The sequence below is a fragment of the Vulpes vulpes genome, chromosome 10 (assembly GCF_048418805.1).
Source record: "Vulpes vulpes isolate BD-2025 chromosome 10, VulVul3, whole genome shotgun sequence".
NCBI lineage: Eukaryota > Metazoa > Chordata > Mammalia > Carnivora > Canidae > Vulpes > Vulpes vulpes.
The window spans coordinates 962416-988518 of NC_132789.1; the positions used below are offsets into that span (position 1 = coordinate 962416).

Sequence of the window (26103 nt, forward strand, 5' to 3'; positions counted from 1 at the left end):
CGGCATACGCCCGGGTGGGCTCGCAGACTGTGACCCACATCCCACACTGATGCAGCTATTGACAATCAGAGAAATAGAGGGACAGCAGGGGGAGGAGGAGTATATACAACTCTGAAGTCTATTAATGTAGCAACAAATGCCACGATTGTCTTAATCCTTTGGGCATTTCTTCCACTTACAGACACATGAGGGGCCCCACAGAGTGGAAGGGGTTCCACCCCCCTGCCGGGTTCCCCACCAGCACAGCCCTTCCCATCTGCAGGGACCGCGCACACACACTGCAGGAAGCCAGACAGGAGCAGACCCCCGGCCCGCCTCCCCAGGCCTCACACTCTGTCTGTCTGTGTACTTTCGTATAATACTGTGGTTAGCCTTTTTGGTCAGGAGTTATTTTTAAAACCCACAGAAACAGTATGTAGTTTTGAAAATGCAAATTCTACAACCCGACCGACCTAGAAATGGCCAGCAAGCTCACGAAAGGATGCTGGCGATCAGATCAGCACAGCCAGAATTACGACAGAACCACAGCCCTGCTGCATCACAGACAGGGTGGACATGGCACTGCCACTGCGCAGTTTGGAGCGGGTTCCCCTCAACACACACCCCCTGCTGGGTGTGCCCCCAAGGACTAAGACCAGGACCTGGTGGCAGAGGGACAGATGCAACAGCAAAATCACATCTGAGCACCAGAGCCATGCCCTGCGGGTCCGTGTCCTGCACGAAGCCTGGCACCCAGCACACGCAGGCTGACTCCAGGTGGGGACCCAGTGTGACACACTAGAAATGGTGACAAACCAGCCATCAGCTACACTCACTCAATTCCAAAGGTTTATTTCCTTAAATCAGTATTACACAATGTAACGCAAATGAAGGGGTTGGGAGAATCACACAAAACTCCTTTTAAAGTACACCCAGGGTGGGGCGCTGAATCGTGGAGAACAGAATCAGCTGGCAGCACACACGCTGGGAGGTGGGCAGCACGGCAGCCCACAGGGGCACCCACGAGGGGCGGGAAGCTGCCCGAGTCCCCTCCCGTGGCACCAGCCTCCTGGTGGCCCTGGACCTCAGCCGACTGTAAAGCAATAAATATGCACACATTCCGTGCAGCAAGGAACGAAGTCACTGGGTGTTGAGGGAACATATGACAGGGCTGCCTTGAAGTCCAAGCACAGTGGCAGTATTTCAAGTATTGCAAAGAAACACAAAGATGTCTATGTCTTGGTGTAAGACCTTACAGCCCTTGCCCAGGACACCCGGACTCAGGCAAGCTCCCTCTGCCCTCTCCAGGACAGAAGTCTCCCCACCCCACCAGCCCCTCCAAGGCAGCCAGGACCCAGCCTGCGGGGCAGGGAGAGGGAGAAGAACAAGGACAAGGACGCGGACACGACTTTGGCATCAAAACCCATTGTGAAAGCTGGATGTGAGGCTTCGCACCAAATGCCCTCACCTGCCCACTACTTCGTGGCAGGGGCAGGGCTGCTCTAACAGGCATCACCACCTCCACCTGCATCCCCACACGATGCTGAGGATCTACCCTTCCAAAACCAATATCCTAAACTCCTACAAATTTTCTTCTTTTGTTAAAAAAGAGCTGCAGAAAAATAAGACACATTTCAGGAGTAAAGTGTAATAGACTTCAACGTCTGTTCTGGGTTCAGAAAGCTTGGTGCTTCGTACTGTCCGTCCCTAAAAGAACATTTAAATAAGATGTCTGTGTCCACCTGAGAGGGTCCCAGGCGGTAGGCACAGCACACACGCTTGCACACGCTCGCATGACTATTTATATATGTATATATGTATATAGGTATGTACACACGCCCCGTAGTACAACAGGCGGGACTGCGCGGGCGGTCCTGCTTCAGGTCTGCCTGCATAAAGTGCTCCATGATTCACAAAGCTGGGTGGGTGGTCTTCGGCAAGGAAGGGGACCAGGAGGCCACACCTTTCCCTGGGCAGAGCAGTCTCGGGGCCTCTGCGTGTCCTCAGCACGTCAGCAGGCATGAGGGCTGCCCTGGGGTCTGGCTGGGATAGGGGACCGGCTACCTGTGCCCACTCGCCTCCAAAGTGGCCGAGGATAGTTGTGATCGCCAGGCAGGAGCTCTGCCCATCAGTGAGGCCAGAGGTCTGGCCTGGATTCAGATCCCAGCGCCCTGAAGCCCACCGCAGCATAGCTCAGGCCTGCAGCTCAGGGGGGACCCACCCTCTCTCTCCCTACCACCACTAAGCAGCACCAAGGCCACAGGCTTGTCCCTTCAAGCCTGGCCAGCCGGCCGCCCCTCAAGCCTGTGGGATTGGCAGAGGAGATCCAGCCATTGGACAGTGAGCCAGGTACTCCGCGGGTCAGGCAGAGATGCCGGTCAGCAGCGCCGAGAGTCTCCGCTCGATGCACAGCTTGCCTGTGGCACGGGATAGCAGCATGAGGGGGATCCTGCTAGACACCCGTCCCTCCTGCCCCCCACCCCCCAGCTGGCCCAGTGGCACTCACACTTCGCAATGTTCTCCACGTCTGCCTGGTCAGTGAGGATGTGCTGCAGCCCCTCCATGAGCAGCAGAGCCTTGTGGTAGCGCTGGACACAGTCCTCCCGGCGGTGGAACATCTCGTCCAAGGCAGCCGACTGCACCTGCTCGAGGGGGGGCGAGGGGCTGAGCCCAGCTACCCGGGAACCCCACACCAGGCACACAGGGACCAGACACTGACTGTCACGGCACACACAGGGGCACTGAAGATGGCATGGCACACGGTGAGGACTGCTGAGGCCATGGGCAACCAGCCGGCCCCCACCGCCCCTCTGGCACATAGGGTCGCTACAGAGATGGCCCAAGTCACCAGTGGTCACCCTTGGGGAGGAGGCAGGCTGTCCCCCGAACGTTTGCTCTGACAGCACAGGAATGCTACACGGATGAATGTTCTCGAAAACAGCCACTCCTCAGAGCCAACTGTCTTCAGGCAGGAAGACCCCCAAGCCACAGAAGCAGAGAAGGTCGTGTGGTGTCCCCCCACCCCCCCGTTAACGAGCTGCACAGCTGAAGCCGGGCTACCTGCAACTGGCCTCTCCCGGAGAACACTCGCCCCCTACTGGGCTTGCGAACCAGGCCGCCTGCTTCCCAGTGGGGGGACCCGAGGGCTGTGGCCAGGAATACCTGTGGGCCAGGGAGCCCGTGCAGTAGAGCCAGGCGGGCTCCCCACCCTGAGCTGGGCCTGGAGGGCCCCGGAGTCAGCGCTGGCTGTGGGGTGGCAGGAGTCACACCTCAGCCTCAGGTCCAGCGAGCTGTAGACAACACCTCCCCGCCCCCCACTGTAGCCCCCACCACCAAGGTCCCACCTGCCATTCCCGCCTACCGTCTGCACGGCATGGCTGAAGATGAGCTTCTCGGCTGTGACACTCTGGATACGATCCAGGAGCCGCTGCTTGTCCAGGAAGAAGCGTTGCAACCGTAGGCTCAGGCCTTGGCAGGACACCACACTGGCCTTGTACAGTTCGTTCAGCTTACGCACCACTGTGGCAGGGGGCAGGGGCCGGGGCGGACGTGCAGCCGCCATCAGCTCAGGCTGCCCTTGAATGCCCGGGAGCCCTGGCTGCTCCCCACCCAGGCTGGCCCTGCCCCAGGTGACCCCTCATCACCCCTCCCCCCACCCTCTCTATCTGTCCACCGTCTGTGGCCTCCATCGATGCCCCTGGGGGTGCAGAGCTCACCCTGCTTTACGGTGGACGACAGGCACAGCTTGCCAGCCCGGATCTGGTCAATGGCGGTCTGCAGGCCTGAGGACAGCAGCTCAGCCACCTTCAGGTAAAGCACCAGCTGCTCCGCGAAGCTACAGCGGAACAGATGTGTCAGATGGCCCGAAGGCCAGGGACCCCAGGCCGCCTCCCCACATTGGCCCCGTGGGGCACACACACCCCCACTCGCGGCTCAGTAGGCTGATCTGGTCGGCCACGACGCTCTCCTGCAGCTGGTACTCAGGTCCCCCGGCTGTGTTGCTGGCACTGCCCCTCAGGGCTGCAATGTCCAGGACGTGCTGGACGAAGACGAGCGTGAAGCGCAGGCTGTGCAGGATCTCCGTGTGCTCTTGCTGCGCAGACGTAGGGCAGCTGAGGCAGTGGCTGTGGCTGCACCCCTGCTGCCCCGGGACCTGCTGCACATGGTGGGGGGGGCGGTACAGGGGTGGGGGCTCGGCTCACCTCCATCAGTGTCTCCTCAGGGAGGTCCGGGGCCTCGAAGGTCACAGCCCCCTCCAGGTTGGCGGTCATGGGGTCAGCAAAGCTACAGCAGTGGCTAGGGGCCGGGACCTCCGGGGCAGCCTCACTACAGGCTCCGGGTGCCAGGTGCCGGGCAGAGGAGGAGCCCGCTGAGCCAAGGGAGCTTGAGGAGCCCACTGTGGGGAGAGGCCAGCGGGCAGCAGCCCTAGTCCTGCTTGTCCCTCATAACTCTCTGATGCAAACCCCCTCCCCAGCCATCTGGACACCTCAGGTTACACTCCTCTTCTGCCACCCTAAGCAGAGTCCACTGCAGAAGCCCCATCCCTCCTGGTCCTGCCCACTGCAGGGGTCCTCCAGTCCAGAGGCTGGAGCTGTGGGCGCACCTGTGCCCTGAGCGCAGGACTCCTGACCCAAACAGAACAGCCCTCCCAGGCAGCTGCAAAAGCAGGTGCTGTGAGCATTACCCCGACCACACGTAAGGACACGACCTCACGCTTCCTGAACCATCCTGACCCATCTGCACTGCCACGTACCCCCTACAGCCTGGAGGAACATGTGCAGTCCTCACCTGAGAACATCCTAGTACGAGGACCCTGGGGTGGCGTGGTCCCACTGGGGGGCGAGCCCACAGTGAACACCACAGGAGATGGGCTGCTGGCACCCCCAGCACGAGCTCCCGGGTGCAGGTTCCCTCCAAGGCCAGCAGAGGGCGCTGCAAGAGCAGGGGGCGCTCAGGGCCTGGTGGTCAGCCCCCCCCATCCCGCTCCAGGGATGCCCCAGGGATGCCCCGGTTGGCCCACCGATGTCCATGGGCTTCTCCTGCAGGCTGTCTGTGCTCCCTGAGTCAGGGGCCTGGGTCCCGAACGCAGCCTTAAGGAGCAGGTCTGTGAGGCGGCCGGTACTAAGGGACCTGCTAGGTGAGGAGCAGTGAGGAGCAGGCACCAGGCCTGGACCTGAATCTCCCAGCCTCCCCACCGCCCAGCCAGGGTCCGTGCTCAGCCCAGCCAGGGGGGCTCCCCACCCTGCCCCAAACCGCTGCACACCAGGCACACAGGCACTTCACGTGTGCTGGCCATGCAGTCTCCCGCCCCCCTCGCCCGCCCCCAGATGCAGGTACTGTCCCCCGTTGAAGGGACACACAAAGTGCGGCTCAGAAGGGGTCACAGTGGGAGGAGGTACAGACTGGGCCCTGACTTGGGGAGACCAGGTCTGCTCCCGGCCTCTCCCAGAAAGCAAGCGCACGCTCTGGTCAAGGAGGCCCTGCCCACACACCTGCCGAAGGGGCTCTTGTCCTCAGTGGGCCGCAGGCCAGGGCCCAGCTGCTGCCCCTGGAACGGTCCTGCCTCTGAGAGGTCTGGCAGAGTCCGGTTCCGAGGTGGGGTCATGACTACACCCTGCCGGGCCAGGAGGGTCAGCAAGTTCTGGGAGCTGGGGTTCTTGGGGAAGTCGAAGGCGGGCAAGGCCTAGGAGGAGCAGGGGGGCACTGAGACGCATGCTTCAAGTGTGCTAAAAGCCTGATGCCGGCGCCTGTACAGCACCACGCTGCCGCCACCAGACCTCGTTCACTGCAGGAGGGCACTGAGCACCCGCACACCCACCACACAAACATGTGCCCTCAGAAACCCCACATGCGTGGCTACAGGTGTGTCCTCACATCACCCACGAGAATAGCACAGCGAGGGCTAAGCTAAGCAATGTGCCTGGAGCAGAGCACACTCTGGGGCCTGAAGCGCCCCATTCCCAGGCCCATGTCCCACAGGAATCCTGCCGGGCAGGTGGCTGACATCCTGGGCAGGCGGATGGGGAGGGGTCCTCAGTACAGAGCCACCACACACCTCATGCAGGCCTGGCCACTTCCTCCCACCCCTCTGCCCTGCCCCAGCCCCGGGGCCTGGTTACCTTGGTGGGGGAGCCCAGGATGGGGGGCAGGGGGTTGCGCTGCAGGAAGTCGGGCAGCTTGGGCGAGCCTCGCAGGGGCCGGCAGGATTGCAGCCCATGGGCTGGCTGAGGGGGGCTGGACTGTGGGTGACCAAACGCCGTCCCCAGAGGGTCTGTGGGGGGCTTGGGCAACTTGGGACGGACGACGTGCAGGTCGGACAGGTTAGGAGCGCTGTGCAGGCGGTAGCCCAGCCCAGCAGTGTGAGGAGAGGGCTCGGGCACAGAGGAACCTGAGGCCGGATGGGACAAGACCTGGTCACTGCCGGGTGGGGCTTGCCCAGCGTGGCCCAGCCCCCACCACCAGCAAGGGGAGTGTGTGGGAGACCCTCAAGTCAGAACCACTCCCCCCACCCCAGCTGCTCCGTGGTGTACCTGAGCAAACAGGCACAGGTCACGCACCAGGCGGGCGCACACAGAAGCCCCGAGAGCTCCTCTACAGGCTAAGACCTGAGCTGTGGACAGTGTCATAGCACCTTCCTTCCCTTGTAACGTGACCGCTACGAGAGCGGGAAGCTGGCTCCTGCCCTAAGCCAGGGCTGCGCCTACCTGGACGAGGGGATCGGCCACCCCGCATCTCGGCTCCCTGGGGGGAGGGTGCCCCGCTCCAGCCCGGCCGCTCGGGGATGATTCCAACTTGAGCAGAGAGAGGAGTCATCAGGGTCATGCCCTGACAGGGAGAGCAAGTCTCCTCCCACACTGTCCCAGCCCGGGGAGAGGCCCAGTCCCACTTCAGACGTGTCCACCAGGGGCATGCAGGTTCACCTTGTGGAGACGGGGTGTAGGGCCGGCCCCCACCCAGAGACAGCTTTCTGGCCAGGGCAGCTCCGTGCTCGGTGTGGGATGGGGGTGACGGACTAGCCCGGGCAAAGCCCAGGGGACTGGTGCTGCCAGACCTACGGATGGCGGAGGACCTGGGGACACAAGCAGGCAGGATGAGGTGAGGCCCCAGCCATACACAGTGTGGGTCACAGCCGTACGAGATAGCTCGTTCCCCTCCATTCATGTAACAGGCCTCACTCAGGAGCCCTCGGGAAGACGGGACAACTCGCCCTCCTGCCCAGAGCTGTAACGAGGGAGTGAAGAACCCCAGCATTTCCCCTGGGCATCCTCAGACCTGAGGTCACAGTCCCTGCCAGGACAGTCACTAGCAAACAGAACCTTCTGTGAATTACAAAAAAGGGGGCCTCCCCCACTGTTTGTTGAAATTTGTCAAAAATTGATACTGGGGGGACGCCTGGGTGGCTCAGCGGCTGAGCATCTGCCTTTGGCTCAGGTCATAATCCCAGGATTCTGGGATGGGATCCCACATCAGGCTCCCCACGGGAAGCCTGCTTCTCCCCCTGCATAGGTCTGTCTCTCTCGCTCTCTCTCATGAATAAACAAAATCTTAAAAAAAAAAAAAAAGATACTAGGTTTTGTAAATTCAAGATACACAACCACCAAAAAGTTGTCCTAAAAAAAACAGAATTAAAAAAAAAAAAAACCCAGAATTTCCATGCATCCGTAAATGGTGGCAGCGAGACTTACACAACTTACAGCCTGTACAACCGTACGTGCGGCACAACAGCGCCCCAGTCCGAGGAGCCTGTAGGGGGTTCTCACTATCGTTCTCCAGGGCATGCCTTTTGCCAACAGGGGCACCCCTATAGCCATGGGAGGTGGCGGTGGTGGGAGGTGAGGGTGACTACACTCACCGTGTGGTCTGGTACTGGGTGGGTGACTGGAGGTTCTGCTCAATGCGCTGGTAGTTGTGCACCTGGGTGGGGACAGGTATAGGGACCGACACGCCACATCTGCTACTGAACGGGCCGGCCCGGCTGTGGCAGGAAGAGAGGCAGGAGGTACAGAGGGGTGTCAATGGAAACAGTGTGCTGGGCTGAACCCCGGGCCCCAAAACATCCTGGGGCAGAGGCCACCAAGGCTGCTGCCACCCTTCAGGCAGCAGGCCTGCTGACATCCTGCTCACCCCGTGCCCTGTGCCCAAGGGGCATCTGGCTGGGACCAGCCACTGGGTCATGTGGTCGGTGGCCAGCCTCAGGACAATGAGGCTGGGCCTGGTCCCCGGCTTGGCGCTGCAGGCTAGGGGTGGTGGCAGCGCTGGTCCCTCAGCTCCCCCTCCCCCACCCTCTGGGGACTACGTCCCTCCCACCACAGGCACCCATAGAAGCCAGGGGGCCTGCGAGGCCTGAACCAGGACAGGACCTGTGGACACAAAGTGCTGCCTACAAAACCGGACCTGGGGCTGGGGGCCACCCAAGCCTACCCCACCCCACCCCTGCTCACCCTGATGGGCTTGGAGAGCTGCTGCTGCATGGCGGAGAAGGAGACGGGGTCCGGCCACGGCTCTCCAGGCCAGCTGAAGCCACCAGGGAGCTCCTGGTGGGGACAGAGCATGGAGGGACATGTTCGGGTGGACCTGACCCAGGCAGAGCAAGAGGACAACAGGAGGCGCGAGATGCTCCCCATGCCAGGAGGGGGCAGGACAGAGAGCTTACCCGCTACACATCAGGCTATCCGGTGGGGGCTTGGCACCAGCCGCCTCGGCCACCAGGTCACCTGTGGACAGGAGACGGGTGATGCTGGGCCTGGGTACCTCTCACATCAGAACAAGCGTCCACTCCACGCTCCTGGGCCACCTCCCCCACCACAGCTCAACTCCAGACAGCAGGGGGAGGCTCCAGGCAGGGGGAAGTGGCAGTGCTCCCAAGTCCCCACTTCCATCACCTTACCTGACCAGACCTCAGGGCTCTGAAGGTGCCCTCCATACCCCAGAGCCTTCAGCCACCTTGCAGGCGACCAAGGCTCCCAATCTGGGCTGGACCCCTCCTCTGGGACCCTGGGTCTCGGACCTGCCCCATCACCCTTGTTCACGGCCCTGTCTTCCTGCTTGCTGCCCTGCCCTGTAGGCCCAGGGCCACTCCAACCCAGCCCTGTCTCAGGAGTCATGGGATGGTCAGGGGCAGCGAAAGGGAAAGAAGTGTCCACACCCAGGATCTCAAGAAGAACTTAATACCCCAGGACAGAGTTTTGGGAGGGGCTGGGCCTGTCCCAGAGGCCTGAGCACCTGTGCTCAACAGACACTAAGCTAGCAGCAGCTCCCTCCCTGGGAGCAGGCACTCTGGAGGGTGGGGAGACTGGAGAACAGGACCTGAGCTCAGGGACTCAGTCCGTGGACCAGCCACGGGGCACCGGGACCACTTGGCTTAGACTCTGTAGCCAAGCTGACCTGATACAGAAGCTCCCAGGACCATCCTGAGGGCGCACAGGTAGAGACAAGTTTGCAATGACAAACCTGCAATGGCCACCCGGTCCCCATTTCCACACCCACACATGTGCACACCACACACACACACACACTCTCTCTCTCTCTCTCTCTCTCTCTCTCTCACACGCTCACACCAAAGCAACCCCGGTCCTAGACCTGGAAACTGGGCTGGGACCATGACGAAGTCATCTGTATCACAGGACGAGTCCTTGCTGCTGCCGCCGGAGCCTCGGGAGCCCTGCAGGAAGCCAGCAGCGTCGGCCGGGGACGTCAGCGTCTTCTGGAGCTGCTGGTGCATCTCTCCCAGGGACTAGGGGTCAGAGGGAGGGCCACTGAAGCTCACTCAGGGCCTGGGTGAAGCCAGAGCTGCTGGCGCTGACAGAGGGCTCAGCCTGCCCTCCTCCCCACTGGTTTCTGCAAGCTCCACAGCCGGCAGGGCTCCGCAGCAGCAGTCACCAGACGGAGCCACCCAGCTCCCGCAGAGCTCCCAGGGAGACTTCCCATGTCTCCCATCAGTCCTGCAAAGGCCTGAAAGGGCGGCCACTCCACGCTTAGGACGTACAGCGTCCAACACCAGCTTTCCACATGGGCAAGACTTGTCCTCACACTGGCCCTGGCGCCCCAGCTCCGTGCCCACCCATGCTGAGGTGCCAGAGACACACACTGCAGGGTGGTCTCCAGGACACAGGGCCATCCCGTCCCCGTTTCCACACCCACATGTGTGCACACCAGCACACACGGACCCACACCTAGCAGGTCAGCCTCTGAGACAGGAAGGCTGCGGTGGGGGGGCTAAAAGCGGTTTTGCCAACTTGTCACGCTTCAACATTTCACAATCAGGATGGGTCTGTCTGCAGTTAGTGTGAGTGAATCAGACAAAGTCACAGAATCAAAGGCAGGTGTCCTGACGGTCTCCTGGCAGCAGTGTGCTGTCCACACAGGACACATCCCAGGAGAGAAGCCCAAGGCCCGAGCCCCAGCAAGTGACTCACCGGCGGGGAGGCCAGGTGTGAGGTGGAGCTGCTGCTGGAGCTGCTGCCGGACCCCGAGCTTGGGTACGAGGGCACAGGCACAGGAGGGGCTGGCGGGGGGCAGTGGTCAGCTCACAGGCACTCCTCCCTGGCCCTACAGACCCCCCCACTTGGCACTGACCCCATGCTACAGACAGATGCTAGCTCCAGCTGTTTCCATGGAACACCGTCCCCCCCCCCCCCCCCAAGTTACGGGCTAGCCTGTCAGCAGCAAGTGTGGCATCCTGGTCCCCAGGCAGGTGCAAAAGGACTGTGCAGCACACTGAGCAGAAGCTGCAGCTGCCCACCCAGAGGACTCACATGCTGGTGGGGAAGGGACAGCCCCCAGCCCTATTCTCCTCAACCTACAGCACCATGTCAGCCAAGCCCAAGCCCCACTGTGGCTGTGGGGGCCCCAAGATCCTCAGGGGACTCACACTTCTTCACAGTGGCGCTGGCATCGAGGAAAGGGTGATGGAAGAAGTCATCTGTGGGAGAAAGGATGAAGAGCCCTGACTCCAGGGTCCCAGCAGGAAAGATGGTGTTCACCTCCATCCACGGCCCCTGGGGCCCAAGCTCCAGCAATCCTGGCACCCGTTCCAGCCAGCATCACACCAGGAGTGGAGGGAGAGAGGGAGACAGCCCCAGCTGCTGGCTCTTCACCACGTCTGGCCAAGGCTGGGCCTCCCCACCCACCTAATACCTGTTCCCAGCAGCACTTCCCATCGCAAAACTGGGGTTTTCACAGCCCATATTTCTGGGAAAGCAGGTGTGGGCAACCAGGAGACAAGGGTGGAGGGCTCCCAGCCAGGAGGGCCAAGCCCCAAACCAGGGAGCCGGCAGGAGAGGACAGGAGGAGTGGGCTGGTGGCGGGGCCTGCTCACCGAAGTCCATGCGGTCCTTGTGGTTACGCTGCAGCAGCGCCAGCAGCAGCTGTCTCAGTGGGGCAGATGTCTCCCTGGGGATACTGGGCAGTGCAAACACAACATGACGTGATCAGCCCCGGGTCAGCTGGGATGCAGGGGGCGGGTGAGGCCAGGACCCAGGCACTTACGTGGGTACCAGTGTCTTGTTCCTCTCGTAGAAGAGGCGGAGGTCCTGGGGGCTGCTGGCCTGGCAGGGGATGGCAGCGTGAATGCCCCCACTACACCAGCTGCTCCCCCCACAGCCTCCAAGCCCTGTCCAAGGTCCCTGGTCCCTGGCCATAACTGCCGGCCAGAACTCGTGGCCCTGGACCAAGCACCACGTGCCCTCTATGCTTCTGGGGATGGGCCTCCCTCCTCCCCCATCTAGCCTCCAGACCAGGGGGACCACACAGGGTGGTCAGGTGGCCCAGAAGCCAGGCGGCCAGGCCTCCCTCCCGCTTAGGGCAGACTGGTCAGGGTACACACTGGATGTCTGAATGTGTGCTTCTTGTGAGGAAACGACAGTCCATGCACCTCACCCCAGCGGAAGATCCCAAAATCTTTCCCCTTCCAGGGGGCGCTATACCCCATGGGGAGCACCTGGCAGGCACGCATGTGGCTGGTCACTGCTCATGCACACTGCTGTGTGACATGTCGTTCCCAGGGCTGGCAGCTGGCCAAGACCAAGAGAGCATCTCTCCTTCCCGGGGCTGACAGTGAGAGATGGCCCTCCACCTGCTCAGGCAGGGGGACACGGCAGATGAGGAGGGGCACAGGGAGCTAGGGGGCCAGCCGAGGTCACTGGGCAGTCACGGAAGGTAAGGGGCAAGCTGGCAATAGCTGACAGCTGCGTAATCAGGCCAGAAAGTCGACACGGGATGCGCAGCCCAGCACGGGGGGCTTGGAGCCCCCAGCCCTCTGGAATCCCGCTGCTAGCAGGCCACTGCTTTTCAAATGTGATGCCCCCCTCCGCCCCCATGCCTGAAAGCAACTGGGCCTCGTGGCATGGATGGGAGGACATAGACTTGCTTCTGACACACACACAGGCACATGCCAATGTGCTCAAGAGCCCTCGGACCCCACCGTGGCCTGGAGGAGGGCAGGGCCCCACATGCCTGCGTGGTGGGAGCCACGAGACCACCTGACTCTCGTGAGCAAGGGCTGCAGGCCCGCAGTGCTCAGCGGCCGAGCTGGGACCCAGAGCCGAGTGCTGGAGTGGCGGCCAGCGCCTACCTGACCCAGACTTGCTCACCTGGAAGGGCGCCTTCCCCGTCAGGCACTGGTACACGATGGTGCCGATGCTCCAGAGGTCTGCCTTCCCGTCGTAGTGCTGGGACATGATGACCTCAGGGGCCTATGGGGCATTAACAGACAGACGCCACACCAGACGACTGCAACACCATGTGGCAGACGACAGGGGTGCAGCCTCGCGGGAGAGGCATGGGAGCCCCTGACACTCTTCCCGGGGCAGCAGGGCAGGGGTGGCTCACCTACCATGTACATGGGGGAGCCGCAGAGCGTGGCCGCCATCATGTTGCTCTGCAGGTACCGAGCAAAACCGAAGTCGGCTGAAGAGGAGAAGCGCGTGAGGCGGCCAGCCGAAGCTCTCGAGCCTCCCTGGCACCCTCCCCTCACCAGCCCCGGCCTTACCAATCTTAACGCGGATGTTGTTGGGGTTGGCGCGGCGCCCACCAGGGTTGGACAGCAGGATGTTCTGGGGCTTCAGGTCACGGTGGATGATGCCCTTGCTGTGCAGCAGACGCATGGCGCCTGCAATCTGCTGCAGGAAGAGCCGGATGGTGTCCTCACTCAGTGTCCGCATGGCTGCAGGGAGATGGGGCGGCTCACCGGGCACCCAGCCCTCCCGGAGGCTTCACGCTCAGCGCTGCTCCCACACGCACTCCTTCACGTTCCCACCCCCACCCTGCAGCAGCTGGGCACGGACCCTTCCACTGCGGGCGGCTGGCATCTTCCTCCCACACTGCCCAGCACCACCCCCCACAACATGTGGTGCCCTGAAGCACCCTTCCCCAGTTACCATCATTCTCCGGAGCCACCTCTGCCCACCACTGGAGAGGAGCCCCAAGACCTGCCCTCAGGGATAGAGGGGATGAACACACCGATGCCAGGGCCACGACCCGGAGGGCACCTACCCCCCCACCTGTGGCAGGGTCCCGGGGAGGCCCACCCCTCTGTGGTGAGCCAGGCCTTACTGGGCCCAGAGTGCTCGGAACAGACCAGCCCCCAGCAGAGAAGCCAGCCAGGTGCTTCAGGGACCCCGTAGGGCCAGGGGGCACCACATCCCCACAAACCACTTAGGGCCCTGCTCACAAGGGGCCTCCCTGACCGATCTGTCCAGGGAGGCTGTCCCTGATGGCTCCACTGCCCTGTCCATCTTCCCTAGCAAGTGCCAGGGGAGACAGGAGGACCCTCCGGGGCCCTGATTCGTGTCAGACTACCTTGCAGGCTGGGTCAGGGTGAGACTGGGCATGCAGCCCACCTGGCCAAGGGGCGTCCACTCACTGTGCAGGTAGTCAGCCAGGTCCCCGCCATTACAGTACTGCAACAGACCATTGGAACACCCGGTCAGCGGTCAAGGCAAACCCTCCGGCCCTTCCTGGATTTCCCCACCACCCTACACCTGCTCCCCTGCTCCTGGCCTTCCTGGGGCAGATGTCCCTCGCAATCACCCCTCAAGCACGTGCCACGGCCGCCAGGGCTCCTGATGGGGTGGGCCCTCAGCCCACGGATGACAAGGAGACCAGGAGAGCCTTCCCTGCCCTCACAAGCTGGGCCCACAAGACTCACCTCCATGACCAGATACACGGAATTGGCCATTTCCTGCAGGACACAGAAGTAGCAGTGAGAAGTGCAGAGGAACACTCCCCTGCCCCCACTCCTCTCAGCCTCAGCATGACGTAGGCGCTCAGCACCCATGCCCTCACCATGCCACCCGGGCTACAAGCGAGGCCAGTGAGCACAGACACCAACGGGCCTGGAGAGCCCCACGGCCCCCTGTACCAGCACCTAGCCAGCTGGGTGGTGGCCAGTTGAGCCCCTCTGACAGCCGAGTGGGCTTGAATGAGAGGGGCAGCAGCCAATCAGAGAATGCGGATGCTGCCAGGTAGGGGAAGAGGCCGAGGTCCCAGGAGAGGTGTCTGCGGTAGACGTGGACTCTGCCTCCGAAGAGCACCTTCAACTACCTTCACTGCCCCCGTCTCCGTCAGGATCAGGGTCAGCCCCACCCTGAAGTTTCAACAGGGCTCCCCTTCGTGCGCCACCCTCCAGGGGAAGACCCAGGTCCCAAGGAAGGACCCAGCCCAAGCAGGAGTGCCTTGACGCCAGACCTCAGAAACCACGCCTAACTCCAGGATCAAAGATGCCAGCAGAATTACAGCTAGGCAGCGCCAGCCCGCTACAGGCCAGCAACGGCAGCTGGGCCAGCTTCCGGCTCAGCCACGCAAGGCCCCAGGTGCCACTGGCATTCTTGGCTGTGTGCACCCCCCGAGACAGAGGAGCCCGAGGCCAGGCCACGACACACCCCCACCCACCAAATGCCAGCATCCATACGGCCCTGTGCTACCAGCATGCTTCATCTGCTGACAGGGTCTCTGTTATCCTCTACTGTCCTACAGATAGATGGTCCCTCAGCTCTGCCCCAGGAAGTGGCTCTGAAAGCAAGGACCTTCAGTGTCAGCACACCACCAGGGCAGGAGCCGTCTCTGCTCTGCACTGTGCGAGGGGGCGAGCCCGTGAACTGGCCCCAACACTCTCAAAGCATGTGCGGGGAGGCTAGGGGGCCCCTAGGAAAGGGGCAGGGAAGGGACCCCAGGAGGGACCTTTCTCCAGTCACTGGGGGAGGCCACCTCAGGCTGATCCACCAAGGCCTGACCTCCAGCAGTGGGCCACTACCTTCCAGCCCTACTCAGGTCTCAGGGATGCTTTTGACCCCCGCCTGTCTCCAGATAGGGACCTGGAGCTAGGACATGAATTGGTACTGGGGATACCCCATGTTTAAGTGTCAGTACCCACCAGGGCTCCACCAACAGAGGACCTATGTCCGGGACAAGGACAACCTGGGGAGCAGGCTGAGTCGTGGGGTGGGCTCTCAGGGTGTGGGAGCCCAGGGCTGGCATGCTTGTGCCTGTATGCCCCCACCCTGCATTCCTAGGCCCATCACTGGTCCTTCCGTGCCAGCTGTAGGGGAGAGATAACACAGGGGCAGCTCCAGGAGAGTCCCCTGGGGGCGGGCCTGGCCCAGAGGGGCAAGAAAGAGAGAGAGAGAGAGAGAGAGAGAGAGACAAACAGAAAGAGAACAGGCCTCAGAGGCGGGGGAGGCAGGGGCCGGATCCAGCAGGGGGTGGGGCAAGAGAGAAGAACCCAGGAATAACTTAGGAGAGGCAGCACATGGGTCACTTGCCACCGCCCTGCCACAGCCACTTCTGCTGTTTGCTGGGCATGCTGCTTGCGGCACAATCACTCCTCACCATGAGCTCCAAGGAATGCTATGAGCTTTCTGGTCTGCAGTGGCCCAGAGAAGCTAAGTCCCTTGCTCTGGGACACACAGCAGAGAAGCAGAGCTGAGACTCAGGCCCAGGCACGTCCAGAAGAGCCCCAAACCCACCCTGCCGAGCCAGGACAGGCAGGGCCAAAGTGACAGGCAATACGGAGACAGATGGGGCATCTCCTCCCCACCGAGTGTTCTCAAGGACTGACCTACCAAGACTGGCACGGACACAAGGGCTGTGTGGGAGCCTGAGTCCAGAGCCTGGGAGCCTCCCTCACCCCAAATCTGGGAGGCCCCAGACCCCACAACAACCCACCCTGTAAAGAAGGCCCCCACAGCAGAAGTGACCACAGAGTCCCCTTTGTACTCAAGAACCCACAGGACCCTGAACACAGCCTGGACCCTACTCCCACCCCAATCCTCACATCCCAGCCACAGCAGACTTCCAGGTGTGAGAATGTGATGGCAGACACCCTCCCTCCAAAGACCCCACTCTACAGGCCCCCAGGGCCCCTGCCCAGCCCTGCGCATCTCCCATCCCCACTGGCCCACTGTTCATAGCACACTCCAGGCCTCCCTGCCCCCAACAGGAGGTCACAGCTTATCGCCTCCCCAAAGGCCTCCTGCCCTAAGACCACACTGAAGCCTCCCCAAGTCCGTGAGTGACAGGCCAGGGTGCCGCTGGGGCTATGTGGGGGCTCTTCCTCTCCACTCTGACCTCTGTCCCTGTGGCCTAGGATCAGCTCCACCCTGCAGTGGGCCCTCCGGGGCAGGGAGCGGAGTGCTAGCAGGGAAAGAGCACGGCAGGGCTGAGGCTGACCCAAGAGAGCCAAATCGGGGTCTCCCACCACCCTGGGGCCAGAGGACAGCTTCAGACCAGCCCCTTCCTGCATCTGTCTCCCCACGGTGACACCCTTAACTCCACTGGCTCGCAGAAGCTGAGCCATCTCCCAGGTGAGGTCAAGAAGCATGCCCAGGCCTGGGAAGCAGAAGCCAGCTCCAGTGTGTCCTCAAGCCTGCCCCCGTGCCAACACCAAGCCAGGTCCCAAAGCAGCCTGGCCTCACTGTGGCCCACCCTGACGGGGACTGGGAGAAGGTGCAGGCCCCTAGGTGGGGCACTCTTCCAGAAAGGCTCTGTGCCCGAGCCCCTCTGCTGGGGCCACTCCCGGGTGTCCCCCACCCCTCTCAGGTGGTCAGCTCACCACCTACCACCACAACCCAAATGGCTTCAGACCCACTTCTGCTGGCCTCCACACATGCTAAACTTGGTTTTCACAAGCTCCCTTGGGAGTGAGCAGGGGCCACATAGGCTCCAGGCACCGAGGCACCTCCCTGGGGTCAGTCTAGATTCAGTCTACACACTTGAAGTTGTCAGGACTGCTTGCAGGGCTCCAGAGAAGCGTCAGATCCCAAGGAGCTCACCTCCCGCAGGAGGCAGAGGGGAACCACTGGCAGGTTCTTGGAGCTCATTATAAGGTCAGTGCAGAAACATACCCGTGGCCTAGGCACAGGCCGCCAGGTGCCATGTCCTATGGGGAATGCACAGGGCTGCCCTCGCTGCTCCATGGCCAGCTACCCACACGCCCCGTTGCCCTAGGACAGGGCAGGTCTGTTCCTGTCACAGGCTACCCAAGGAGGAAATAGGACACACGGAGGTCCTGTCATTCTGCCCCAGTCAGACAGCTGGCAAGGGAGGGGCGGGGCTGGGCAGGGAAGCCTCAGTGGAGACCACCCCACCACGCAGCCCAAGAAAGGGGATGATGAATCCCAGCTTGTGTCCCCAAGGTGGACAAAGCAAAGCCTTTACAAGGAGAGGACATGGAGCCCTCTCCATCCCCTGGCAGGGTGCCCAGAGGCCCTGGGGATAGGGCTGGCCTGAGCGTCACAGCCAGGTGTGCTGGGCGGCCTGGCACGGGCATCCAGGCACGTAGGAGGCCACCCCGCCATGGGGCGCTAAGGTGCTTTGCTTAATAGGATCCCACTGCCTGCCTGGGCCAGGCCTGGTGGGTGGGCAGGCACTGACCTACTTAACTCCTCGGACACTGGCGCTCTTGGCTCAGGAAGGTGGCAGAAGCCCCAGTGGGGGCCAGAGCACAGCTGCCCACGGGAGCGGGGCTGCTCCCCACCCCGCGCTGGGCTCCTGCGGCCAGCTCCCACCAGATAAGGGTGCCTGGCCCCACCCCACTTCCTCAGGGGAGCCTCCTGGCACTGCCTGTAGGTAGGTCTGCCCGGCTCAGGAAATACAGGGGAGACTCTCAGGGCAGGGCGGGGCGTGAGCTGGTACAAGCCCTCAGAAAACAGAAGCCACACGCTCCTCCCAGAGACCCGGCAGGCCCAAGCTGCCGCACACCACAGTGACACCACAGACCCAACCCACACATGTGCCCGCGGCTGCTCTGTTGGGAGGACACTGACGATGGGGCACCCACGGCGACACGGACCCCGTACCCCCGGTGTGGTGTCAAGGGCACCAAAATAGGCAGCAGAGCTGTGGGAGTCCAGGGCTCAGAGTGGGGGGACCTGCAGAGAGAAGTCCCCATAGACGGCAGAGCCCCGGGTCCTATGGGCACAGAGAAACTGGAGGGCTGAGCCCCTGGGGCAAGCTGCGTCCCCCTCCTGACCTCCCCAAAGGGCTTAACACAGCATTTCGCGATCTGCGTTCCCCACTGTCCAGCACGTATTACACTTCAACATTTTAAGTGAAAAAATTTAAGTTATAAAGATAGATAAAACAGCAGTAATGTGAAGCACCCGGGTGGCTCAGTGGTTGAGCGTCTGCCTTTGGCTCAAGTCATGATCCTGGGGCCCTGGGATCGAGTCCCTCACTGGGTTCCGTGCAGGGAGCCCGCTTCTCCCTCTGCCTGTGTCTCTGCCTCTCTGTGTGTCTCTCAGGAATAAATAAAATCTTCAAAAATTAAAAAAATAAAAAGTCCAACAGGAATCATGCTGAGGGCAGGTGGCATTCCTAATACACACACATCACGAGATGCTCAATTTGCTCACACACAGATGAGAAGCCTCAATCACAGCGAGTGAAAAACACCAAGAGGTCATTTCCACCACGATGGAAGTCCGATAAGTAGCCTCCTGGCAAGGATGTGGGGAGACCGGCCCTTCCGTGCGCAGCCCTGCTGCGTTGTCCAGTCCAGCCCCTGGGGACCACACTTTGGCCACTGTCCCAACTAGAAACACGCATCCCTTTTACCCAGGGATTCCTGTCTAGGGACGTATGCTGCAGATACACACACGGCCAACCCGAGCGCAAGGACAGTCCCCACCATGCTGCTGCCATGTCAGAACGCCATCAGGGGGGGACTGGCAGGTCTGCTCTGGAACATGGGGCAATGGAACCCAGTACAACCACACACAACACCCACAGCCACACCGTGACAACAGCGAGGAGGGCACACAGGGTGCACCACCCAACGGCTCCACGGTCTCTACCACAGGAAGATACGGAGGCACAGACAGGGGAGGATACTTGCCCGAGGACACATGGCTAGTTCAAGTTTGGAGCTACCTTTGGAGCCAGGATTGGAACTAGGTGACCTAGCTTCAGAGTCGGGCTCTAAACCACTGTGCTTAAGGGGTGGCGACCTTCCCGGGAGAGGGCTGTAGTGTCTTACGGACGAACAGAGACAGCGGTGTGCAGTGACAGATCCTTCCCCAAGATACAGGCCCAAACGGAAAAGCCCTTTAGGTGCAGAAGCAGATGGTATGTGGCCAAGTGGTCTATAAGGACACGCTCCTGCCCCTGGAGAGATCCAGAAACTGCCCATGTCGGTGTGGGTGCCTCTGGGGGCAAGACAGGGCCCAGCAGGGAAAGGGGTCTCCTTTTCCCAAGTCCCCTTTTATAATCCATTTTTCTTTAGCCAAGTTCCTTCTTACCTAGTTTAAAAAGCCATTTTTCCTGGGTCCCATATGTCTCAGAGGAGTCTAAGGACCGGGGGAGCACCCCAGGCCCCAGGGCTGAGGGCCCAGAGCCCCAGCAGAGAGGCAGGGCCCTCAGAGCAGAGAGGCCATACTGGCCTCTAAACACTTCCTCCAGGCAGGGGAGGCTGAACAACCGCCCACACTAGAGGAAGTAGCACTGCCCACAGCCAGGTGTGGTCAGGATGGGGAAGGAGGGAGTGCCAGGGACCCAAGCAGGGGAGGACAGGTAAGGTGCGACAGGGAGGGGAGAGAGGGAGCAGTGGGGCCACCCTCCTGGCCCCGGGACACTGTGTCTCAGTAGCCTAGTGCCCGGCTTCCAGGTACTCGCCGGGACACTGGAACTGTGCCCTGCCCATGTCATCTCACATCATGCCACAGCCCCCAAGGCCACAGCCTGGCCCTGCAGGGGGAGGGAGGAGGCCACCAACACACAGACAGCCCGGCTGGGAACTTCCCCTCAGCCAGGGGCTGGTCCCGTGGCCTCAGTAAACAGGTTTCAAAACCATTAGTCAGCACTTCGGCCTGCAGATCTGCTGCCTCAGGTTCCCAATCCCCAAACTGGCTCTCCAGGGTCTGGGACCCTCACTGCCTGGCCCCACCGGAGGCCCCAGGGGTGGGGAGGCGACCAGGCTGGGGCCTCCCATGCCGGCCCTGGGCCTGAAGTGGACTCATCAGACTGAGCAACTGCCTCCCTCCCTTCTTCCCTCCGGCCTGGGCTGTCGCACCCCAACTGCCAGGGAGAAGGAATCTCCCTGGGCCCCTCCCCTCCCCCCAGCCTGACGCAGGGAGGGACCGGCCAATGCTAGGCCAGAGCAGTGTCAACAAACAAGTGGCAGCACCACCCTGCCGCCCGCCAGCGCTGGGGACAGGACCCCTCGGTCAGGGCCATTGGGTCAGACAACCAGGGCCTGCACCGCAGCTGGCCAGACCTCAGTAGGTCCCTGCGGCCCTGTGGGTGCCTGGGGCAGCCAGGCGGGGATGGCAGGACTCTCCCCACATGCCCGGAGGAAGCTGGGCCTGAACTGGGCCGAGAAAGAAGTCTCCAGGGCTCTGGTCAGGCCTCTCGAATGGGCAGGCCAGAGAGCTACCCCCTCCCAACACGAGACCCCGGCCGGCCTGGGACCCAGCTGCCGCGGCCTGAGGCTAAGCACCGGCCAGCCTGGGAGGTCACGAACACCCCCCCGCCACCACCGCCACCAGCACAGCCCCAAAGCTTACCTGAAAGTCATACAAAGCCACGATATTTTCATGTTTCAGTTCCTAGGACAGAAACCCAAGTCTCTTAGGACCAAGGCTGGCTCGCCCACCACCCCGCTCCCCTACAGCGTCCAGCGCCCGCTCACCTTGAGGATCTTGATCTCTTTCCCCAGCAGCGTCTGGGACTTGGCCAGGTTCTTCTTGTTAATGCACTTGACCGCGACCTCCAGGTCGTGCTTCTGAAAACCAAGCGGGATGTTCCTCGGGGCCCAGAACCCAGGCACCCCGACAGGGCCACCGCCAGGCCAGGTAAGCACCTGGGAGTGTGTGTGTGTGTGGGGGGGGGGGGGGGTCCGGTGCCAGTCGCAAGGCCTGGGGTGTGGAGTGGGAAAGAGGCGTCCAGAGGAGGTGCGGTGGGGTCTGGGATGCGGGGACGGGGCTCCCATGGCGGGGCTGAGCGTGAGCCTCTGGGTGTGGTGCGGGGATGGAGGGGGTGAGGGTCCGGGGCGCGGGGCAGGGACGGCTTCCCTGGGCCAGGGAGCGGATGGGGGTGGGCAGGTGTGAGGGCAGGGCCGGGGGGGGGGGGGGGGGGAGTCCCAGGTGAGGGCCCCAACGGGGCAGGGATGGGGGCGGGGGCGGGGTGGGGGAGGGGGGTGGGGGCGGGGCGCGGCGAGGAGCCCCCGGGGCTTGTCCCGGCCGCGGGCGCCCTCACCTCCCGGTGGCGGCCCTTGAAGACCACGGCGAAGGCCCCGTGCCCGATGAGGTCCTTGCGCGAGAACTCGAACTTGCCCACGGCCTCCAGGCCGCCGCGGCCGGGCTCCATGGCGCGGGCGGGCGGCTCAGGCGGCGGCGCGGGCCGGGGGCGGCGGGCGGGGGGCGCGCCCCATCGGGCAGGCAGGGCCCGCCTCCAGCCCCGCGGGCCGCTCGGGGCGCGCTGGCAGCCCGGGCGGCCGGGCCGGGTGGCTCCGCGGGGGCGGTGAGGGCCGCGGTCGGGGTCCGGCTCCGACTCTAGCGGGAAACAAAAGAGCCGCGGCCGCAGGGGCCCAGAGCCCGAGACACCGGCGCAGGCGCAGTGCGCGGCGGGGGCGGGGCGGGGGCGGGGCCTGGCGGGGCGGCCGGGCGCGGGGGCGGGGCCGGCGGGGGCGGGGCCTGTGGGCGGGGCCGGGCCGGAGGGGCGGGGCCAGCACTGGGCTCGCCCCCTGGGGGACCTGACCCGGGAGGCTCTCCACCGCGACCGTGCCCCGTGTCCCCTCTCTGCTTCCTCCTGTCTACGCAGCCGCATCACTGCCTGGATGTGGCCTGTGTACCCCAGGGTTAGGGACCGCACAGGATAGACCGGGCTGCTGTAGAGGTGCTGCATTTTATTCATTCTTTCTTTTTTTTTAATTTTTATTTATTTATTTATGATAGTCACACAGAGAGAGAGAGAGAGAGAGAGGCAGAGACACAGGCAGAGGGAGAAGCAGGCTCCATGCACCGGGAGCCCGACATGGGATTCAATCCTGGGTCTCCAGGTTCAGGCCCTGGGCCAAAGGCAGGCACCAAACCGCTGCGCCACCCAGGGATCCCTAAAATGGAAATTTTATTTTATTTTTTTTTAATTTTTATTTATTTATGATAGTCACACACAGATAGAGAGAGAGGCAGAGACACAGGCAGAGGGAGAGGCAGGCTCCATGCACCGGGAGCCCGACATGGGATTCGATCCCGGGCCTCCAGGATCGCACCCTGGGCCAAAGGCAGGTGCCAAACAGCTGCGCCACCCAGGGATCCCTATTCATTCATTTTTTAGTAGGCTGCACACACCCTCGAGAGCCCAAGTGCGTGGCTCCATCTCAGACCCTGAGATCATGAGCAGAGAGGAAATCAGGAGTCGGAGGCCTAACGACTGAGCCCCCCAGTTGCCGGGATGTGTCCAGTGGTAACGAACCGTCTGCCCCATGGAACCTAAACACGGGAAATCAGAGGGAAAGCTTCTGTAAATCATTCCATTGGGATGATACGCAGCAGGTTCTCAGACACAGTGTTAAATAGACTCTCAGGCGTAAAGTGCTCCAAAGTTTATAATTAAGAGGCCCAACAGTGGGATCCCTGGGTGGCGCAGCGGTTTAGCGCCTGCCTTTGGCCCAGGGCGCGATCCTGGAGACCCAGGATCGAATCCCACGTCCGGGTCCTGGTGCATGGAGCCTGCTTCTCCCTCTGCCTGTGTCTCTGTCTCTCTCTCTCTCTCTCTCTCTGTGACTATCATAAATAAATAAAAAAATTAAAAAAAAAAAAGAGGCCCAACAGTGACTGTGCTACTGGTGTTCATTTTAAAGTCCCCGGAGGGGTGCATGTACAAGACCCTGAGAGCAAACCACTGCCATGATACACGTGCAGGTCAGGGTATTCACAGCGCTAGGCTATGTGTTTCCCGTATAAGGTGTAACGCCTCTCCCGGGGCTCTCCATATGCCAGCCTTTCTCTGTATTGACTCATTTGTTGTTCCTCCCAGGGACTCCATGAGATACTTGTTTTATATCACCATTTTATAGATGAAAAAACCGAGGCCCAGAGAAATGTACCCAAAGTCACACAGCAAGCAGGCAAGGAGCCAGATCCTCACACAAGAAACCGTTAAGTGGCTGTTTGGGAAGAGCCAGTGCTTTTTGCTGTACACCCCACATACTCACGTGAATGATTCTTACCGCCACCCATTGGAGGACTGCTTCCATCAATACAGAGGGTCAATAGTCCTCCTCTCTGCCCCCCCACCCCCACCCCCGCCGCAATCACGCCCTGAATGCTTGCTGCAGGCTCTGCAGCCAGGGCCCTCCCAGTGCCTACACTGCCTGCTGCCCTGGGGCCACCCCACTCACAATCCCCCAGAAGCCTCTTTTCAGGCTCCCAGCCCTGAACTGAGGCCAGAGGCCACCAGAGCTGCGAGGGACAAGAGGTCTCCTGGCCAAGTGCCTTGTTTTTCAGGGGTAGGGTCCCCCGGGTTGAGGTCAACCATGGCACCTGTCAGGTTGGTTTCTATCCCTCAGTTCTCCAGTTATGTTCACTGGGGGCTGCTGCAGCACAGAGAGAGCACCCGCCTTCAGAATGGCTTGGGGGAGGGGACACAAGAGGGCAGTAATTGCACAACAGGTCATGACATTGCAACTGAGGTAAGTGTGAAGAGCAGGCTGGCAGAAGGTGGGGGTGCAAGGTTGCCAGAGGGTGCAGGTCCCTTGGGGCAGGAGCCCAGACCACCCTGGGAAGGAGATCTCCCACCTCAACTCCACAGTGAAGTTGGAGCAGGTGGGTGGAGGTGGGATTTGCGTCTGGAAGAGGTTCCTGGGCCTCCAGGGGGAGGAGAGGCTCCCCTAGGGAGGCTGGGTGTGCCCAGTTCCCAACTCTTTATCCTGTGGGCCCTGCTGGTCACTGCCAGGCTCCTGCCCCCCTCTGTCTCCTGGTCAATGCTTATGTCCTCATGATTCACAGCTGCAAATCTGGGTGCTCACATGCTTCCCTGGGCGCACATTCCCAGCTGAGGGTCAGATGAGCTCTGTCTGGGGGCAGTAACCGCCTCGTTGGCCACCAGGTTTGATGTTATTGATCAACAACATGTGCTAACTAAGGTGTCTTTAAACAGAAACCCACATAAAACAGATTACGTATAAAACATTTGACAAAGACACAGTGACCAGAGGCTGGCAGGAACCGCACCCCGTATCTCCCCTGGGGCGTAGCGTCCCACTAGTTCCATGTTCCTTGTTTGCACAGTACAGGTACCATGACCAAGAACCAGCTGTAAAGGCTGTGTGTCACAGCACCCTCTATAGGAGGGTGCCCTTATGCCCACGTTGACCCTGGGAGGTCAGCCCTGGTCCCTACTCGCTCCTCATGGGAGCAGACACTGAGTGCCAGAGAAGCTACCTTGGGGCAGCCCAAGGTCACACTGCTAAGTGGCTGCTCTTGGGTTTGAACCACCAGTCTGGTTCCACTGCACTCGCTTGCTCCTCCTGGGTCCCCATCCTCCTGGGTCCCCAAGGCAAGGACTGCGCCTATGCATCCCTGACCCCCGGAGCTCAGCCCAAGGCCTAGCAAGCAATAAGCAAACTTTGAAAGGAGGTTGAATGAACTTTAAGACCTCCTCACTCAACATCCAAAAACCCACCACCCACCACCCACCAGATGGCCCCCATGCCACTTCCACCTTCTACAACAGGAATGGTGTCATTTCAAAGGTCCTGGCCGTGACTCCCAAGAGACTTAAGGTGAAAGGCAAGTGCTAGGAGGGGGTCTGTGATCAACTAGTAACATCTGCAGACACTGGCGAGTGGGGTGGTTTGCGTGCCTTCAAACAGACGGAAGCCCACATTCTTGTATCGCTGTGTCTTCAAGGGTGTCAAACTTCCTAAAAGTTAAAAACTTTTTTTTTTTGTAAGATTTTATTTATTTATTCTTGACACAGAGAGAGAGGCAGAGACATAGGCAGAGGGAGAAGCAGGCTCCATGCAGGGAGCCCGATGTGGGACTTGATCCCAGAACTCCAGGATCATGCCCTGGGCCGAAGGCAGGCACTAAACCTCTGCCACCCAGGGATCCCTAAGACTTGGTCATTTATAGAGATTTGAAGACTGTTAGGGTAGATCTGTTGGTCAGATACAAAACTGTTTATTGTTCTCAGGGGCAAACCATTAACCTGTGATTATCTTTCCCACTGCAAAGGGATCATTTGACCTACGAGTTCACATGGAGATAATATCACAGGCCCGGAGCCTCCAATGGTCAGCAGAAACTTGGACATGAGAGGATTCGCAAACTACGTCTAAGGGGCCCAATCCAGCCCTTCTCTTGGCTTTCTTCTTTTCCTTTTTTTTATTGGGATAAAATAAATTTGAAACTTACCATCTTAACCATTTTTAAGTGTGCAGTTCAGGGGTGTTAAGCACATCCACACCGCTCTCAGCCACCACCACCGTCCACCTCCAGGACTCTAGCGTTTTCCCAATTGGACACTCTGTCCCCACTAAACCCTGCCCCTGCCCCACACCCTGGCGCCCACCATCTACCCCGTGTCTGTGAGTCCCTGGCTCTGAGGCCCCCAGGTCAGTGGAGTCAAGCAGTGTCTGCTGATGACCAGTTCACTCCCTCAGCTTCATGTCCTCAGGGCTCATCTGGG

At 61.2% G+C, this 26103-nt stretch overlaps 1 protein-coding gene and 1 long non-coding RNA gene across 5 annotated transcripts; one reads left to right on the top strand and one right to left on the bottom strand.

Moving 5' to 3' along the window:
• Positions 1–815: 815 nt before the first annotated feature.
• Positions 816–21971, bottom strand: ULK1 (unc-51 like autophagy activating kinase 1). Of its 4 annotated transcripts, XM_072722597.1 has the most exons (28): positions 21667–21971; positions 21101–21193; positions 20976–21017; positions 14126–14158; positions 13841–13877; positions 12968–13141; positions 12812–12885; positions 12570–12671; positions 11467–11525; positions 11297–11379; positions 10850–10900; positions 10395–10483; positions 9559–9712; positions 8633–8693; positions 8421–8513; positions 7832–7954; positions 6900–7048; positions 6684–6770; positions 6099–6367; positions 5472–5662; positions 5000–5109; positions 4768–4911; positions 4182–4375; positions 3900–4072; positions 3696–3814; positions 3341–3498; positions 2486–2621; positions 816–2396 (listed from the first exon to the last, which is right to left on the bottom strand). In XM_072722597.1, exons 1-28 carry the CDS (start codon positions 21775–21777, stop codon positions 2341–2343), a joined length of 3165 nt encoding a protein of 1054 aa, XP_072578698.1. In that variant the 5' UTR covers positions 21778–21971; the 3' UTR covers positions 816–2340. The 4 variants fall into 4 exon arrangements, with proteins under 4 accessions (XP_072578698.1, XP_072578696.1, XP_072578695.1 ...); XM_072722595.1 differs by lacking the exon at positions 21667–21971 and having other exon boundaries at positions 13818–13877; XM_072722594.1 differs by lacking the exon at positions 21667–21971 and having other exon boundaries at positions 12968–13097; positions 21101–21187.
• LOC140594124 (uncharacterized) lies at positions 21126–25840 on the top strand. Its single transcript, XR_011994617.1, has 2 exons — positions 21126–21263; positions 25650–25840. It is a non-coding gene; the product is annotated as an uncharacterized lncRNA (long non-coding RNA).
• The last annotated feature ends 263 nt before the right edge of the window (positions 25841–26103 follow it).

What these genes read in the sequence shown, in the direction of transcription:
- ULK1 (XM_072722597.1), bottom strand. Translation starts at nt 21,777, where the DNA reads ATGGAGCCCGGCCGCGGCGGCCTGGAGGCCGTGGGCAAGTTCGAGTTC. An exon ending in GCGGCTCCCCCATGTACATG is followed by an intron (nt 12,672 to 12,811) that starts GTAGGTGAGCCA and finishes AATGCCCCATAG; the next exon opens with GCCCCTGAGGTCATCATGTC. An exon ending in CTACACCCCGTCTCCACAAG is followed by an intron (nt 6,771 to 6,899) that starts GTGAACCTGCAT and finishes TCTCTGCTCAAG; the next exon opens with TTGGAATCATCCCCGAGCGG.